Source organism: Salvelinus sp. IW2-2015, linkage group LG7 (assembly GCF_002910315.2).
Source record: "Salvelinus sp. IW2-2015 linkage group LG7, ASM291031v2, whole genome shotgun sequence".
NCBI lineage: Eukaryota > Metazoa > Chordata > Actinopteri > Salmoniformes > Salmonidae > Salvelinus > Salvelinus sp. IW2-2015.
Genome location: NC_036847.1, coordinates 17,980,217 through 17,997,912, shown reverse-complemented (window position 1 = coordinate 17,997,912; position 17,696 = coordinate 17,980,217). Strand labels below are relative to the sequence as shown.

Below are 17,696 nucleotides of genomic sequence, written 5' to 3'. Positions count from 1 at the left end.
AACCACCTAGACTCTTGCTAGAACTGGCCGCCACACCAAACTGAGCAATTGGGGGAGAAGGGCCTTGGTCAGGGAGGTGACCAAGAACCCGATGGTCACTCTGACAGAGATCTATAGTTCCTCTGTGGACATGGAAGAACCTTACAGAAGGACAACCATCTCTGCAGCACTCCACCAATCAGGCCTTTATGGTAGAGTGGCCAGATTGAAGCCACTCCTCAGTAAAAAAGCACATGATAGCCCGCTTGAGGTTTTCCAAAAGGCACCTAAAGGACTCTCAGAACTATGAGAAATAAAATTATCTGGTCTGATGAAACCAATATTGAACACTTTGGCCTGAAACCCAAGTGTCATGTCTGGAGGAAAACAGGCACCGCTCATTACCTGGCCAATACCATCCCTTCGGTAAAGCATGGTGGCAGCATCATGCTGGGATGATGTTTTCCAGCGGCAGGGACTGAGACACTAGTCAGGATCGAGGGAAAGATGAACGATGCAAAGTACAGAAAGAGAGATCCTTGATGAAAACCTGCTCTAGAGCGCATAGGACCTCTAACTGGGGCGAAAGTTTACCTTCCAACAGGACGACCTTAAGCAAACAGCCAAGACAACCCGCGAATGACTTAGGTCTCTGAATGTCCTTGAGTGGCCCAGCCACAGCCCAGACTTGAACCGGATCGAACATCTCCGGAGAAACCTGAAAATAGCTGTGCAGTAACGCTCCCCATTCAACCTGACAGAGCTTGAAAGGACCTGCAGAAAATAATGTGAGAAACTCCCCAAATACATGAGTACCAAGCTTGTAGCGTCATTCCCAAGAAGACTCGAGGCTGCCAAAATACTTTAGTAAATGTGATAGTTTATTTTTAATGCATTTGCAAAGATTTCAAAAAAATTCAACCAGTTTAGAATAAGGCTGTAATGTAACAAAATGTGGAAGAAGTGAAGGGGTCTGAATACTTCCCAAATGCACTGTATGTACTGATACGTAGGCTGTGTGTTACATTTTAAATGTATGTATTTCAGTCCTTGACTAGTAATGTTCTGTACTATGCATTATGTCATGCTTCATGTGGACCAAAGGAAGAGTAGCCGATGCTTTTGCAGCAGCTAATGGGGAACCTAATAAATACCAAATATGAATGAAAGGCAATAGTTTGAGACTGAAAAACAACTTTCAATTACAAATAAATCCCAGCTCAGTGTAAAAAGGACAATAAATAAAAGTAAAAAAATAGACTGTTCAATAAAGTATAAAATGTAGTTTACTTTATAATCAAGAAACTGCTAATTTGTCTGCTTAAAGAACCAGTAGTCAAAAATGTAATTTTCCTGTTTTTTATATACACTGAGAAAACATTAAGAACACCTGCTCTTTCCATGTCATAGACTGACCAGGTGATCAATGATCCCTTATTGATGTCACTTGTTAAATCTAGATAAAGGGGAGGAGACAGGTAAAGAAGGATTTTTAAACCTTGAGACATGGATTGTGTATGTGTGCCATTCAGAAGGTGCATGGGCAAGACAAAATATTTAACTGGCTTTGAACTGGTTATGGTAGGTGCCAGACGCACCGGTTTGTCAAAATGGCAACAACGCTGGGTTTTTCACACAATAGTTTCCTGTGTATCAAGAATGGCCCACCACCCAAAGGACATCCAGCCAACTTGACACAACTGTGGGAAGCATTGGAGTCAACATGGGCCATCAAACCTGTGGAACGCTTTCAACACCTTGTAGAATCCATGCCCCGACGAATTGAGGCTGTTCTGAAGGAAAAAGGGGGGGTTCAACTCAATATTAGGAAGGTGTTCCTAATGTTTGGTATCCTCAGTGTATGTTTCCACACTATGTGGTTGGAATAATACTATGACATTGAAAATGATAATGCCCATTTAGTGTAAGAGCTGTTTGAAAAGACCGCCTGACATTTTTGTCTGTTCTGGTGGGATGGAGTTATGGCCTGCCTGGTGACATCACAAGGTCAGTTAACTAGTTAATAGACCAATAAGAATTCCAAATTTCATTTTTGATTTAAAAAAAGAAGAAGAAAATACTACTTTACTGCCACATTGAAATTGCATATCAAACTACACATTACACTGTCTGAAATCTCAAAAAGCATTTCTAACCCTCCGAAATGTTACTTTTTTAGGCATTTGTATTTTCAACTAACTTTGAAAAAAAGGCACACACTCAATGTATTCCTGACTTGAAGCTCGGCAATACCTTTCCAAATTAAATTCATCATTATTAATATAATTCTTTCTGCATCATTTTATTTCAAATGTGATCTTCCTATGGCATAATGACAATAAAAAAAGCAAGTTAGATATTTTAGGTGAGACAACTTAACCCAATTGTTACTTATTTAAGTGCTACAATATACAGTGCATTCGGACAGTATTCAGACCCCTTGACGTTTTGTTACGTAACAACCTTTTTCTAAAATTGATTAAATCGTTTTTTCATCATTAATCTAAGCACAATACCCCATAATGACAAAGAAAATATAATTTATTTCAAATGTATAAAAAACAATAATGTAATACTACATTTACATAAGTATTTAGATCCTTTATTCAGTACATTGTTGAAGCACCTTTGGCAGCGAATACAGCCTTGAGTCTTAGATTTGACTCTACAAGCTTGGTACACCTGTATTTGGAGAGTTTCTCTCATTCCTCTCTGCAGATCCTCTCAAGATCTGTCAGGTTGGATGGGGAGCGATGCTGGACAGCTATTTTCAGGTCTCTCCAAAGATGTTTAGATCGGTTTCAAGTTCTAGCTCTGGCTGGGCCACTCAAAGACATTCAGAGACTTGCCCCGAAGCCACTCCTGCGTTGTCTTGGTTGTGTGCTTAGGGTTGTTGTCCTGGAGCAGGTTTTCATCAAAAGTCTCTGTACTCACTGGGTGACCAGTGAGATATACTTGCTGGAGCGCGTGCTACGGGTGGGTGCTGCTATGGTGACCAGTGAGCTGAGATAAGGCGGCTTTACCTAGCAGAGACTTGTAGATGACCTGGAGCCAGTGGGTTTGGCGACGAGTATGAAGCGAGGGCCAGCCAACGAGAGCATACAGGTCACAGTGGTGTGTAGTATATGGGGCTTTGGTAACAAAACGGATGGCACTGTGATAGACTATCTAATTTGTTGAGTAGAGTATTGGAGACTATTTTGTAAATGACATCGCCGAAGTCGAGGATCGGTAGGATGGTCAGTTTTACGAGGGTATGTTTGGCAGCATGAGTGAAGGATGCTTTTTTGCGAAATAGGAAGCCGATTCTAGATTTTATTTTGGATTGGAGATGTTTAATGTGAGTCTGGAAGGAGAGTTTACAGTCTAAACAGACACCTAGGTATTTGTAGTTGTCCACATATTCTAAGTCAGAACCGTCCAGAGTAGTGATGCTGGACGGGCGGGCAGGTGCGGGCAGCAAACGGTTGAAGAGCATGCATTTAGTTTTACTTGCATTTAAGAGCAGTTGGAGGCCACGGAAGGAGAGTTGTATGGCATTGAAGCTCATCTGGAGGTTAGTTAACACAGTGTCCAAAGAAGGGCCAGAGGTATACAGAATGGTGTCGTCTGCGTAGAGGTGGATCAGAGAATCACCAGCAGCGAGAGCGACATCATTGATGTATACAGAGAAGAGAGTCGGCCCGAGAATTGAACCCTGTGGCACCCCCATAGAGACTGCCCGAGGTCCGGACAACAGGCCCTCCGATTTGACACACTGAACTCTATCGGAGAAGTAGTTGGTGAACCAAGCGAGGCAGTAATTTCAGAAACCAAGGCTGTTGAGTCTGCCAATAAGAATGTTGTGATTGACAGAGTCGAAAGCCTTGGCCAGGTCGATGAATACGGCTGCACAGTAATGTCTCTTATCGATGGCGGTTATGATATCGTTTAGGACCTTGAGCGTGGCTGAGGTGCACCCATGACCAGCTCTGAAACCAGATTGCATAGCGGAGAAGGGACGGTGAGATTCGAAATGGTCGGTAATCTGTTAACTTGGCTTTCAAAGACCTTAGAAAGGCAGGGTCTTATGAGACTCGAAATTTAACTCCGGTGCATCCTGTTTCCAAAGGGTTTTCGTTTTGTCATTATGGCGTATTGTGTGTAGATTGTTGTATATTTTTATCAATTTTAGAATAAGGCTGTAAAGTAACAAAATGTGGAAAAAGTCAAAGGGTCTGAATACTTTCCGAAGGCACTGTAAGTGATGTTCTTTGTTACAATCGATCAATACAAGCCTTTACAGCCCGTTAAACTGAACATGATGAGTACCTCATATCTTTTCACACTGTTTTTATATAAACTCAAATTCATATGATAGCTTAACATCTGAATCAAGCCCACATAAGGCATAACAGTAGCCAACAACAGCTCAACCTGGACTTTAAGACAATAACCTCAAGACTGGCATACACCAGTGCCCCATGTTAACCTATGGCCAGACCCTTTCAGGTCCACTCTCTGCTTCGAGTGCATTTTCATTAGTTTAGCAAGAGATTACGCCGACCAGAATGCATTTCACTCAGTGAATTGCAATGGCATTGGCAACACCAGACTCATTCCGAAAAGGACACAGCAGTCCACGTCACACAAAGATTCATATTGGTTGAACTAAGTATAAGTGGTTGTGTCACTTATTTTCATTTTCTCTTCTCAATATTGGGTGCTAGAGATGGAAGCATGCATCCCAAAAATATATAAAACAAAGATTGAGCAATGAACTGTATCTGTACAATGGAGATGGATAATAAAAACTATATACAGTATAATATACACAGTCTAATTAATACATCTATTGCTGTATAAATTCAAAAATATTAGCAATCACTTAACAAGTCTGTTACAAATCTCCAAAAATGTACAATATGTCAGTCTCTTTTGGCTGGACCATGTTCCTACGACGTGTTCAGTTTGGTTCTGCCTGTCCAAAGCCGTTCCCGCAGCTCCGCTCCAGTCCAGTCCAACACAGAGTTCAAAATTCAGTCAGAGTGTTGCCCGCTTTAGTGCCGATTCAAATTCATGTACCACTAGTATTGAGTCACACTGCAAATACACTCAGGGTGCTGGTCTGGTCTTTCAAGCCCAGGATGCTATATGCAATTCTCTTCAGGTGGCCGGGCAGTCTTACGCCAATGTTCTTGATATCCCTGTGAAAAAGAAGACGAGAGCGATTGAGAGAGTCATTGGATAGCAACGGGGGAATTCACATCTTGACTTGGTTCAGATTCCTTTCATGTCACGTGTCAAACTCATTCCGCGGAGGGCTGAGTGTCTGCAGGTTTTCGCTTCACCCTTGTACTTGATTGATGAATTAAGCTAATTAATTAGTAAGAAACTCCCCTCACTTGGTTGTCTAGGTATTAATTGAAAGGAAAAAACGAAACCCTGCAGACACTAGGCACTAGCAAAGCAAAGATAGCAACCTATTGAGAATAACCTCTAGAGACTAGCTGGGAGGGTGGAAGGACAATTTCACATTTTCAAGAAAGGGCAAACCCCTCACATGTCCACACGTGCCAGAATCTGGCAAAGGTGTCCCACATCTAAGTCACTCATTACCAGGTTTAATGACCTTTTTAATTAGTTAATGAGGATTTTCCATCTCACCCATCAATCACTTCTCTGGCGAGCAGAGGGAGTGTCGTAAATAGTTCCTGGTTAGGTCGAGTGCAACCAGATGACAAGAGATCGAGCATGGGACCGAAAATCTCACCAGGGAATATATGACACACACTTCAAAGACGTTTCCCGTTTCCACACAGCGCTCATTTTCATGTGTTATGTCTGAAGACTTTCTAACTCCCAGATACTGTAATTATTGAAAGACTGATATGATATTTCGGGACAGTGCCTTCGTCTGAATATCTTTTTGGGGTGTGTGTTGCCCTAAAGTCCTCTCCTCATCCACAACTGTTCTACGCTACATTTGCCTTAATTTCCCTTATCTCCACATTGCCCCTTCTACTCTAGTGGCTGTTCTCTCTTCTTCTCCTTCTCCTTTCCTTTTATGATACATAAGTCACGAGGGCCTTTGCCCTACACAGCTAGGACCAGTGTTCAGGCTGCTGCAGAAGTGCTGCCCTGGGCTGCTGGTGTGGGCAAAGGAGGGATGAGAGAAAGAATTGTAAAAAGGACAGAGGGAGGAAGAGAGGGGAGGGGGCAAACCACAAGCCACCACCAGGCCACCACAAATGAGCCTGGTCTTTCTTTCACTCCATAATTTCTTCCATCTCACTTGTTTTCTCGAGTTGTAGAAATGCCAGAGCTTATATTGTGCGTAAACTGTTCTCTGGCTTTTGAAAGCAACTTTTTCAAGAACAAAAACCCCAAATACTCTTCAGAAGTCACATCCATAACATGTTTTGGAAAACTAAGAAAGGGCCCAGCTTGGGAATCAGTTGTTCTCCATTGTGCAGATACTCTATACATATATATGTACTATTCTATTCCTATACTCTCAACCAATCTTAGATTATTTGCAATCAACAGTTTCTCAGATTAGATATTTTATGATGAACATCTCATCTAGCAACAGACAATGTCCCCCCAAAATAAAATTAAACGCTTAAAAAAACACTACTCACTCGTTCTTCATCTGCAGCACCTGGTCCATGGTGAACACTCCGGCACAGGTGAAGTTATCGCTGTACTGGCTCATCTTGATGGACTCCAGCCACTCGGACACCGACCTGAAGGGTGAGCCGTCCGAACCACTGGTGCTGGGCAGGCGGATGGATACGCTGGAGTAGGGAAAGTAGAGAMGAGCGAGCAATAATCATCAACAGCCGACCGACAATGAAGACAAAGAAAAGGCTGTAATAACCCTGCGAGGAAACGGTGAGATAAAAAGCGTTTGGTGCAGCTATGGAGAAACTGATTAAGGAAGGAACCTGACAGCTCTTTGTTTTTTGTGGGGCGGCAGGTAGCCTAGCGGTTAAGAGCGTTGGGCCAGTAACCGAAAGGTCGCTGGTTCGAATCCCTGAGGTGAAAAATATGTTGACGTGCCCTTAAACACGGCATTTAACCCTAATTGCTCCTGTAATTCACTATGTCCAACATGTAAATGTGTTTAAAACATGTTCAGACAGCCACACTATCCTACCAAGAATTTAACAAAAATCTGCTTTTTTTTAACGCTCCACTCTGTTTTGCTGTTTAATTCCCTTCTAGAGATTAAAGGACTCTTACCGGGGGTCGAAATCTGCGATTGCCTTCAGGGACTCAGGGCTCCTGAGCAACTTGTCCAGCAGGCTGACAATGTCCGGGAAACGGGGCCTCTTCGAGCGTTCCTGCAGCCAGCACTGCAACATGAGCTGGTAGACGGTTGATGGGCAGTCCATGGGCGCCGGCAGCCTGAACGCCTCGTTGATGGCCTTCATTACCTGAAAATCAGAGGCTAGAGGTCACTTTGAGATCTCAGACTTGAAACGAGGCTCAATGAGATGTTATGGTAATTAGCACCAAAATTATTGTTCATTTGTTTCGTTCTGAACAGAACCACCATTTTTTTTCTTTCAACTGTTCCGACCAGCAAAATAAATGTTCTGACTCGGTTCGAACCCCCCCCCAAAATACTGGTTTATATCATTTCTTTCTGTTCTTTTTTAACCTGTGAAATCAGTTTTTTACATTTAGCTCATTAAATTACTTCACCAATCAGTGCAGATAGAGCAGGCAAGCTAGTTGTTTACATGTGTGATGGACAGTGTAGCCTATGGCGCAGGATGCAACAGAAATTTTGCGGGTGGGATGAGAGCAAGAGGGTTGAGGAGGCTTGAAGCACTGGGCATCTTGTTATGACACGCATTATCTGAATTAGGTCCACAGAATTATACCTAGGAGGAGCGGCTTCTATGGAGGAATGTTGAATGTCCTTTGAGCTAGCTAGCTAACAAGCTTGAGCTAGCTAGCTAGCTGTGTGTGCAGAGCGGCACCAGAACTAAAAACACGTCTTACCCTTTTGTACATTGAAAAAGTTAAATCTCTCTCCCATCTTCTGAATCACGCTTGTAATGTCAGTACAGTAGCCTATGGTAATATCAGTACAGTAGCCTATGGTAACGTCAGTACAGTAGCCTATGGTAACATCAGTACAGTAGCCTATGGTAACGTCAGTACAGTAGCCTATGGTAATATCAGTACAGTAGCCTATGGTAATATCAGTACAGTAGCCTATGGTAATATCAGTACAGTAGCCTATGGTAATATCAGTACAGTAGCCTATGGTAACGTCAGTACAGTAGCCTATGCTTCAGACGTTGGAGGGCAGGTAGCCTAAACACGCATAAGGATTTTCAGCTTGCAGGCAGATCCTGGAATAAGTTTCTGAGTGACAGAGTGAGGGCTTTGCATAGGCACTTTGTTAAATTTTTTGTGGGACTAGAGCAAAATGCCTGGAACGTTAAAGAACGTTATTAACCGGTTCCCATGCTTTAAAAATAACGGTTCTGTACCGGAACAGTATGGATCACTTTCGTTTCCGTTCCTTGATAATGTTTGTTATTTTCCGGTTTTCGGTTCTGTTCCCTGAACTGGTTCCAACTCCTGGTTAGCATTAGAATTGTAGCATACCTCGCAGTTGCTCATGTCCCAATAGGGCCGCTCGCCAAAGGCCATGACCTCCCACATGACAATGCCGAAGCTCCACACGTCGCTGGCCGAGGTGAACTTCCTGTAGGCAATGGCCTCTGGGGCTGTCCAGCGGATGGGGATCTTACCACCCTGTTGGAGGGGAAACAAGTGGACAACACTCAGGTCAAAGACCAAAAAATACAGTTTTGCTCAATTCAATTAAAGTCCTCTGTGAGCAGTTTACACTGAAATACAGTGTTTACAAGGCAAATGCATAAGCAAGTGGCTAAGTAATGCCAACCATTGTAACGTCCAATGATAACTCACACTGGTGGTGTAGGTGCCCTCAGGGTCGTCCTCCAGCACTCGGGACAGGCCGAAGTCAGACACCTTACACTCCAGGTTGTTGTTGACCAGGATGTTGCGGGCAGCCAGATCACGGTGAACGTAGCTCATGTCAGAAAGATACTTCATGCCTGTGGCGATGCCACGCATCATGCCCACCAGCTGGAAGGAGGGCAACTCACCATCGTGATCCTGAGGAGGAAACACACATGGTTGCACACACATACTGTTAGAGAGACATCATGTGAAGTTTCTGTGGTAACTCAGTGGCAACGCATTGTCCTTCACTTATATAGGTAACTTGCATACGATGTACTGTACTCACCTTTAGGTACTTGTCCAGTGCTCCGTTCTCCATATACTCAGTCACAATCATGGCATGCTTGACTGGAATCAAAAAAGGGAATAAATAAATGTTAACTACTGCCCAAAACAGGTAGGAAATGTATGCATATGAAATTAATATATAGACCAGGTAAGTGAATGTTTGACAGGAGTATACTGTTATAGGTACAGGTAGCGCCCAGTAGACTAACAGAGCCTTCTTACATTTGGTGACGACTCCCTCCAGGCGAATAATGTTCTGGTGGGAGAACTGTCCCATGATGCTTGCCTCTGAAAGGAAGTCCTGCCTCTGCTTCTCCGAGTACCCCGGCTTCAGCGTCTTAATGGCCACCGCCACCTCCTTCCGCCCTGGCGCTTTCAAAATACCGCGAAACACCTCTCCAAATTCCCCTAGAGGCGCAGAAGAAAACAGTTTTAAAACCCAAAGACAAGATTGAGCAATATTTCAAGCACTATCCTTTATATGGTTGTGGCTTGTAGTTAGGGCTGGGCGATATCGAAATAATTAAATTCGTTCAAATGTTTTTGTGCAGAATCCCTTTATTTGTTTAGCGTTTATGTCCAATTGTTCTCATGTTGTCTTTTTGGTCTCGTCTCCTTTGCTCTTTCTGTGCACCTTCCCATTTACCCCCCCCCCCCCCCNCACACACACACACACAACCCCTGCCACTCACAACAACAAAGATGAGATATCACTTCAACCTCTCTGACAAGCGGTTTCAACTCACTATTTGCATTTAAGGTTTGGTCCAACTGAATCAATCACATGGACACAAACACACGGACACATTATTTTACTGTAATAGAGAAGTTAACCTTTCCAACAAAACCCTTTTAAGTCTCAACTCCTCAAATTGCACGCAGAACAGAAACTACTAAAACAGGAGCATCAATTAACATTGATTCTGAAAAATTCAGTTTGTTGAGCGTGGCATTGCAGTATCGCATACCGCTAGCAGCATTTTAGCCAAAGACTTATACTAGCTGTCTAGTCTGTTTTATAAATGTGAAATAAGCATTAAACACAATTCTATAAGGAATTGGCAACTCGTTCTCTCGTATCTCATTCTGAGAAATAAGGTAGGCCACCTGATTCCAACATCTGAACAGGCTAGCATCCTCTTCAAACAGTTGGAGACGGAATGAATGGTGTGTCCAATAACAATTCAACTGTTCTACCTTGTTAGCTAGCAAATTGTACAACAAAACTTAGAGAAAACATACAAAAAAGTGATATCGTGAATCGCCCATAAGTTTGAAAAGAAAAAATAGATATGATTTTTAGGCCATATCGCCCAGCCCCACCTTTAGTGTCTCTCGAGGGTTATGGAAATTGTGTAAGGAGAAAGTAAACAAAGAAACATCAGGAGCTGTTTTACTCCGGGCCTTTCACAGGGGTGTGTTATTGTGGGATTGTGTAATAAATATGTGTTTCTCTCCATGATTGGGAGTCCCATAGGGCGGCACACAATTGGCCCAGGGTCGTCTGGGTTTGGCTGGGGTAGGCCGTCATTGTAAATAAGAATTTGTTCTTAACTGACTTGCCTAGTTAAACAAAGGCTACATTAAACATTTTAATCTCTCATTGGTGGAGGCTTGTGGCCTGTGTGGGAGCATGGGAATCAGCTGTCACAGACGACAGAGCACGGTTGGGGAGGAGAAGGGGAGGTGGGGGTTGGGGGTTCAAAGGGCAGAATGGCAGATGTTGTCACACTGCAATAAAACTATCATTTGCAGAGTAGGAGTTTAGGCTCAAGGGGTTATAGCCTTTCAAATACTCAGTTTTCTGCTTCAGTTACTTTTGTTTATCTTATTATTATTTAATGTGGATTCTGAGATAAAGCACTGGTCCCCGAAGCCAAGCAGAGTTGCCACACTGAATTATGTCTAAACATGCAAGTCGAAGACGCAATCCATCAATACCAATCTGAATGGTCTACCCACTGTCACTCAAGAGCTCAAGCTGTAGCATTAACACAACAACAAAAAATTATAAACAGGGACTTAGGGGATGGAAAAACCCTTCAACACCTTCATCCTTAACCCTTAAGTACATTGTTTTAACTTAGTTCTGAACTCACCAGCTCCAATGACTTTCTGCTTGGTCACGTGGCTGGGATGGATTTCACTGGCAAACTTGAGGATGGCTGTGTTGGGGTCCTCGTACGTGTGTGGATCCACATAAGTCTTCAGCGGCTTCAGTTGCTCTGGAGAAGAATATGAATAGATGGGCATTTGTGAAAGAAAGATAAAAATACATAGAGAGAGAGAGGGGTACTTATTTTCTTTTGTCTACCTGAGCTAGAGAAGTAAGTATCTTCTGGTTCTTGTCTTGTATGGGAGTTCCTTCTCCTGAATAACAGAAAAGAAATATCAGTAATCATCATCATCTCGCTCCAAAATTGAATGGTCCGTTTTTCTTTTTATCCTTCCATTTCCAGCTAGTTTCAAAAGACGCCTAGTCATTGGTGTGTGCTGCCTCGATTCACTGAGGGAAAGCTTTGATAAAGACTGGAGCCTGTCTGTTTTTCCTAAGCCGTGTCAAAGACAGATGGACGGATCGACGGACAGACAGAGGTGTGCTGCTGTGCTGAAGGATTTGCTATAGTATGCCACAAGAAGAGCCGACCAGCTCTTATTCCAAAACAATGTGCCACTTGGGCCCACTTCCATTCAAAGCCACTACTTGTTAGAGTATGCTCATTGAGCAATGACAAGCTGCACTCAATGACAATTCTCCCCTAGTGAGTGCTGGAAAACAGACAGAGATAGTAGCAAAAGGAAGGGGAGAGAGAGGTGGCTGAAAGGAATGGAGGAAAGGCCATTTGGAGAATTGGCAAAAGAAAAGAAGAATGAGAAAGGAAACCAGCGAAGGGGTGAGTGTTATGGAGGTGCTTAACAAAAGGGCGAGGGGCAGAGGGGGGGAAAAGGAGGTTGCTGCTAACCGTTTGCGTACGAGCAGGACGACCACCACAATGAACAACATGGCCGCTCCGCCTACTGCCGCTCCGAAGATGACCGCCGTGTTGCTCTGGGGCACTGTGGCACATCAACAACAAACCCTTAGACACAATGGTAACACACTGACACAAAAAAAATAAACACACACTGGTTCATTCATTTCGAGGCCCTGTAGTATGGGGCTGTGTCCCAATCATCTCAAATAGCATCCTATCATTCTCCCTTCTCCTTATTAGCCTCATATGGCCATCGTCCTTACTATCAGGCAGGGTCTCAAATTCATCCTCCATGGATCCTCCAGGGCTGCCCTCGGGGCTCAGGGCCTTGACCCTGAATAGGTAGGCTGTGGCTGGGGACAATTCACTGATCTGCACAGAGCTCTTCTCCAGAATCAGAACAGTGTACGTGGTCACATCCAGATTGTCATCCTGGAAGAGTTGGAGAGGGGGGAGAGAATTGAAAGATGAGAAGTCATGATTGATTCACTGGGTTTCAGTAAGGACTCATAATAATAATAATGATTTTGTTATGCGATATTGCTCCCCTTATGTGGCGTTTATCTTCCATGAAACCGCGCTCATTTTCTTTCTCTTACTCTTTCTTTCCTTTGTGCACTATCACAACATTACATTTTTAAGTCCTTATGTATCAAAAGAAATACAATAGAACAGTGCAAAAATATGCACCCGCTAGTGGTGGCGTGGGTGGTACTGTACCTTCTTGCGGTAGCTGAGTTCGTAGCGAGTGGGCCAGGGCAGGGGCCTGCGGGGGGCTACAGCCCAGGACAGGGAAAGGCTGGTGGGGCTTCGCTCGACCAGACGCACGGACGTCACCTTGGGGGGGTCTAAGGAGAAGGAAGGAGGGGAGATGTCAACAATACCGAGACGTTGTGCAATATCCTTCATAGGTTCAACCAACCAAGAGCTTTTGAAATGGTTTCACTGCAATATGTGTGAGAGTATTTAGTTATCATGCTTGTATGAGAAGCCATAACTACATTTCAGATCCCATTTGATCATGCATAATTAAAAGGTTTCTACTACTTCTACTACCATTATTCCTAAGTACGGTGGCCAGTGTTGAGGGTAAAGTGTTACAAAAGTAACGTGTTACGTAATCAGATTACTTTATGAGTAACGGCGTAAAGTAACGTGTTACTTTTTACAAACTGGGTAATATTATTAGTTATTTTTGTCAAAACCCTTGATCCGATCTTGTCTCGTTTCCTCATTTAGTTCTCGAGCGAGCAGAGAAAGGCTATTTTGAGTAAAAGCATGACAGCTGTTGTCCATACAAATTTATAGAGGACGCACCTCTGATCTTTGTCCATAGAGGGCTTTCCCGTCAAGTGGCAAGTGGGCCCTCTATACATCTCTATGGGTCAGTGTATCTATAAATAGAACTGGCGGCTCGAGAGAAATATTTTGAATGAAAAGATTGGAAATCTGTACAAGTGTTTTGCTTAGAGTATACACCGAGGGTACAAAAATTTGAAACACCTTCCTAATATTGAGTTGCACCCCCTTTTGCCCTCAAAACAGACTTCATTCGTCCGGGCATGAACTTTACAAGGTGTCGAAAGGGTTCCACAGAGATGCTGGCCCATGTTGACTCCAATGCTTCTCACAGTTGTGTCAAGTTGGCTGGATGTCCTTTTGGTGGTAGACCATTCTTGATCGACATGGGAAACTCTTGAGTGTGAAAAACACAGCAACATTGCAGTTCTCAAAACGGTGTGCCTGGCACCTACTACCATAAACGATTCAAAAGGCACTTAAATATGTTGTCTTGCCCATTCACCCTCTGAATGGCACACATACACAATCCATGTGTCAATTGTCTTAAAAATCCTTCTTTAACCTGTCTCCTCCCCTTCATCTACACTGATTGAAGTGGGTTTAACAGGTGACAACAATAAGGGATCATAGCTTTCACCTGGATTCATAAAAGTAACGCAAAGTAATAATGCATTACTTTCTACACAAAGTAATACTGTAAAGTAAATGTAATGAGTAATACGTAATGTATTACTTTTTCAAGTAATGAATCACAACACTGATGGTGACTCACCTGTGTAGTGCAGGGCAGTGGTCAATGTGCTTGTGGACAGGGGCCTGTTGGAGCGCGGTGCCCCCTGGCTGGCGAACAGCGACACTCCGCTGTGGGCCTCCACGGTGAAAGTGTAGTTGAGGTGGGGCTCCAGCTCGCTCACCGCCACCCAGGTGTGCATCAGGCCCAAGCTGGCTGGCTCGAAGCGCACCTTCTCCCCGCATGGCTGGCACGCGGCGCCGTCACAGCATCTGCACTCCACACTGTAGGTGATGTCACTGCGGCCGCCCGTGTCCTCCGGTGGGCTCCATGACAGATGCAGCTTGCCCGCGGCCAGCTGGGTGGTCGTGGCGACCAGTTCTTGCGGCGCTGAGGGCAGGCCTAAGGCAACAGGAGCAGGAAAATGGATGCATAGTATGTTAGTTCACGATGTATGATTAATGTCATCATTATGTCAACCACTGTAGCATTCTGTGATTTTCTATTTAGTGTCATTATGTCATTATTTTGGTTAAGAGAGCACTATGAGAGCAATAAAAACTCTCATTAGTTGTCAGTGTGGGATCCACCAATGGTGACAGTGCACATTAAAGTCATTTTTCTAAAATGGCCTCCCTTCCTCCTCCTAACCTGAGCAGGGCCCTGTTGCCAGGTCGTCGGGAGCGCGGTAGAAGCCTTCTGCACATGGGCAGAGCAGCGCCCCAGAGCCCAGCAGCTGGGTGTTAGCAGGACACAGTTTGCACGCGTCGCTGGGCACGAAGGCTTTGAAGAAGCCTGGCTGACACTCTGAAAACACAACACACACAGGGGAGACTTTCATTAGGAACTGAGGGGAACTAGTTAAGAAACGGGAAATTAAAACACGGCAAGGAAAACATGGTGTGTATCCCAAATTGCACTTTACTCCTTATATGTTGTGTACTGCTTTTGACCAGAGCCCTATGACCCCTGGTGAAAAGTAGTGCACTATGAAGGGAATAGGGTGCCATTTGGATGAAAAAACAAAAGTGTTTATGTAGATGATTATTACAGTGTTTTCCTGCATCCGAGTGGGTGTTTGGTGCAGAAACAACAGCCATACTACTACTCTTTAAACCTTTAAACCATCCCCCTTTTCTCTCTCTCTAAACCAATACAACCAGTCTTCCCACATTTCCAGGACAGTAAGTCAGCCATCAATATTCCACGAGAAGAGGAGAGAAAACAGAGGAGTGCAAGCCAGAATCAAGTGGGGAAAGAAATCAGAAAGAGAGAAAATTAATAAGTGAAACCATTATGTGCATACTTGAGCCGTCTTTTAAAAAGACCCCTGTGCAAATATGAAACCGTATCGCTTAGATAAGATGTCTGCTGATTTCACACATGGGAGAATAGAGTGGGAGAGATACAGGTAAGCTCAAGCTGTGCACCAACAGTAGTTGGAATCAGAGTAAGACGGCGTGAAATCTCTGAGGGTCTCATGGAGGAAAGTGAAAATGAGAAGGCTGCTCTTAAATGCTCCAAAAACATTCCAATGGCTTCTGGTCATGTCTGTGCTCTATCCCCTTACATGATTACACACACACAGTGAGCAAATCTGACTTCAGAGGAAGGATTACTGTTCTCTTCACCTGTTTCCCCTGCTCTCTCGCACGCACACACTGTTTGCTTTGGTTCTTCTATTTCCAGGCCCTGCGATATGGGTCTGTATTCCAATTATCTCAAATAGCATCCTTTCTTCAGCCAGCTGGGGGGGGGGGGGGCGAGAGAGCGAGAGAAATTGATTACAGGCAATGGAGGAATGACCTGAGAAAGAAGGTGAAATATGTAAAGAATCAATGATATATGGTTCCAGTGTCTGCATCCCAAAGGCAACACCAGGGGCAAGTCAAGAAGGAAACCGATGTCTATTCTCAGAGAAATATCAGCTTTGATCAGTTACCGCCTTCGCTGAAGTTTACTTGGAACCCGCAAGTAACCTCACACTCGCCTGAAAGAAAATCGGCCACATTTCATTTATTCAAGTAACTATGAGACGTTCCCCCTTTGCTCCATTCGTCTTTTGCCTCATTGAGGCCTACAAGTTGCAGTTGCCATTTGTCGGCAGTAGGATGACATGGCGAACATGGACGACAATAGTGCATTCTTAGTTGAGAGCAAATTCTAAGCATGAAAAGATTTTGGATTGTTACTCATTCTTTCACGTCCCCTTTCCTCTCTTTCTCTGCCAGCTGTTTCTATAACATTCATGACTACTCATTAATAAGATCTCGAAGGGCGAAAAGACATGGAGGGATAGAGAAACAGAAGGGCAGCAGGGGGATAGAAAGAAAGAGGGGTATCGAATCCTACTGCGAGTGGGCAAACGAAACAGCTGCCATCTCGAATCCCAATCCATAGGCCTCCGTCTTCCCTGCCTACCCACTGGTAATCAACAAATACCTCTGTCCCTTCCCTTCAAGCCTCACCAAAAGGCTCCCAGCTAACTCATTAGCATATTATTTCACATGCGACCAGCAGGCAGAAGAATGTCAAGCCATTCAACAAAAAACAAAAACATAAATAAATAAACACTTGTTGCAAATAGTAGAAATGCCACATGGCAAAATAGGAGGGGACTAGGCTATTTCTGTGCGGCAGCAATGGTGGGGGAACGAGAACGGCTGCGATGCATCTGGTCATGGCTGCAGGGAGATTACAGCAATGTACACGGAGAGCTAACAATAATATTCATGTAAATCTCTCATGGCTCAAAGTGGAGGAGAGAATGACTTCATCACTACTTGTTTTTCTAAGAAATGTTGACATGCTGAATGCACTGAGCTGTCTGTTTAAACTACTAGCACACAGCTCAGACACCCATACATACCCCACAAGACATGTCACCAAAGGTCTCTTCACAATCCCCAAGTCAAGAGCAGACTATGGGAGGTGTACAGTACTAAATAGAGCCATGGCTGCATGGAACATCAGGTAACTGATGTGAACAGTAAAATCAGATTACATTTTTTTTATACAAATACTCCTTATGGAAAACCGGGGACTGTGAAGAAAGACACAGGCACAGACACACATAAATCAAATCAATAATCTAATTTTACTAGTCACATGCACCGAATACAACAGGTGTAGACCTTAAAGTGAAATGCTTACTTACAAGCCCCTAACCAACAGTGCAGTTTCAAAAAATATGGATAAGAATAAGAGAAAAGTAACAAGTTATTTAAGCGCAGCAGTAAAAACTAACAATAAATACAGGGGGGTGCTGGTACAGAGTCAATGTGCGGGGGCACCGGTTAGTTGAAGAAGTATGTACATGTAGGTAGAGTTCATTAAAGTGACTATGCATAGATGACAACAGAGAGTGGCAGTGGTGTGGAGACAGGAGGGGGAGAGGCAATGCAAATAGTCTGGGTAGCCATTTGACA

At 43.8% G+C, this 17,696-nt stretch overlaps 1 protein-coding gene across 2 annotated transcripts in view; it reads right to left on the bottom strand.

Annotated features, from left to right (window-relative positions):
• Positions 1-839: 839 nt before the first annotated feature.
• Positions 840-17,696, bottom strand: part of LOC111966532 (ephrin type-A receptor 2-like) — a 42,573-nt gene continuing 25,716 nt past the window's right edge. The window contains exons 4-17 of one of the 2 annotated variants that reach the window (XM_023991256.2): positions 14,920-15,075; positions 14,311-14,670; positions 12,957-13,084; positions 12,500-12,668; positions 12,225-12,318; positions 11,576-11,631; positions 11,361-11,486; positions 9,484-9,669; positions 9,260-9,321; positions 8,917-9,126; positions 8,590-8,739; positions 7,207-7,400; positions 6,603-6,758; positions 840-5,165 (exon numbers count right to left, since the gene is read on the bottom strand). In XM_023991256.2, coding sequence (XP_023847024.1) covers positions 5,057-5,165; positions 6,603-6,758; positions 7,207-7,400; positions 8,590-8,739; positions 8,917-9,126; positions 9,260-9,321; positions 9,484-9,669; positions 11,361-11,486; positions 11,576-11,631; positions 12,225-12,318; positions 12,500-12,668; positions 12,957-13,084; positions 14,311-14,670; positions 14,920-15,075 — 2,156 coding nt within the window. In that variant the 3' untranslated portion in view covers positions 840-5,056. Of the gene's footprint in view, positions 5,166-6,602; positions 6,759-7,206; positions 7,401-8,589; positions 8,740-8,916; positions 9,127-9,259; positions 9,670-11,360; positions 11,487-11,575; positions 11,632-12,224; positions 12,319-12,499; positions 12,669-12,956; positions 13,085-14,310; positions 14,671-14,919; positions 15,076-17,696 lie in introns of both variants that reach the window. The other variant, XM_023991255.2, reaches the window with a different exon arrangement.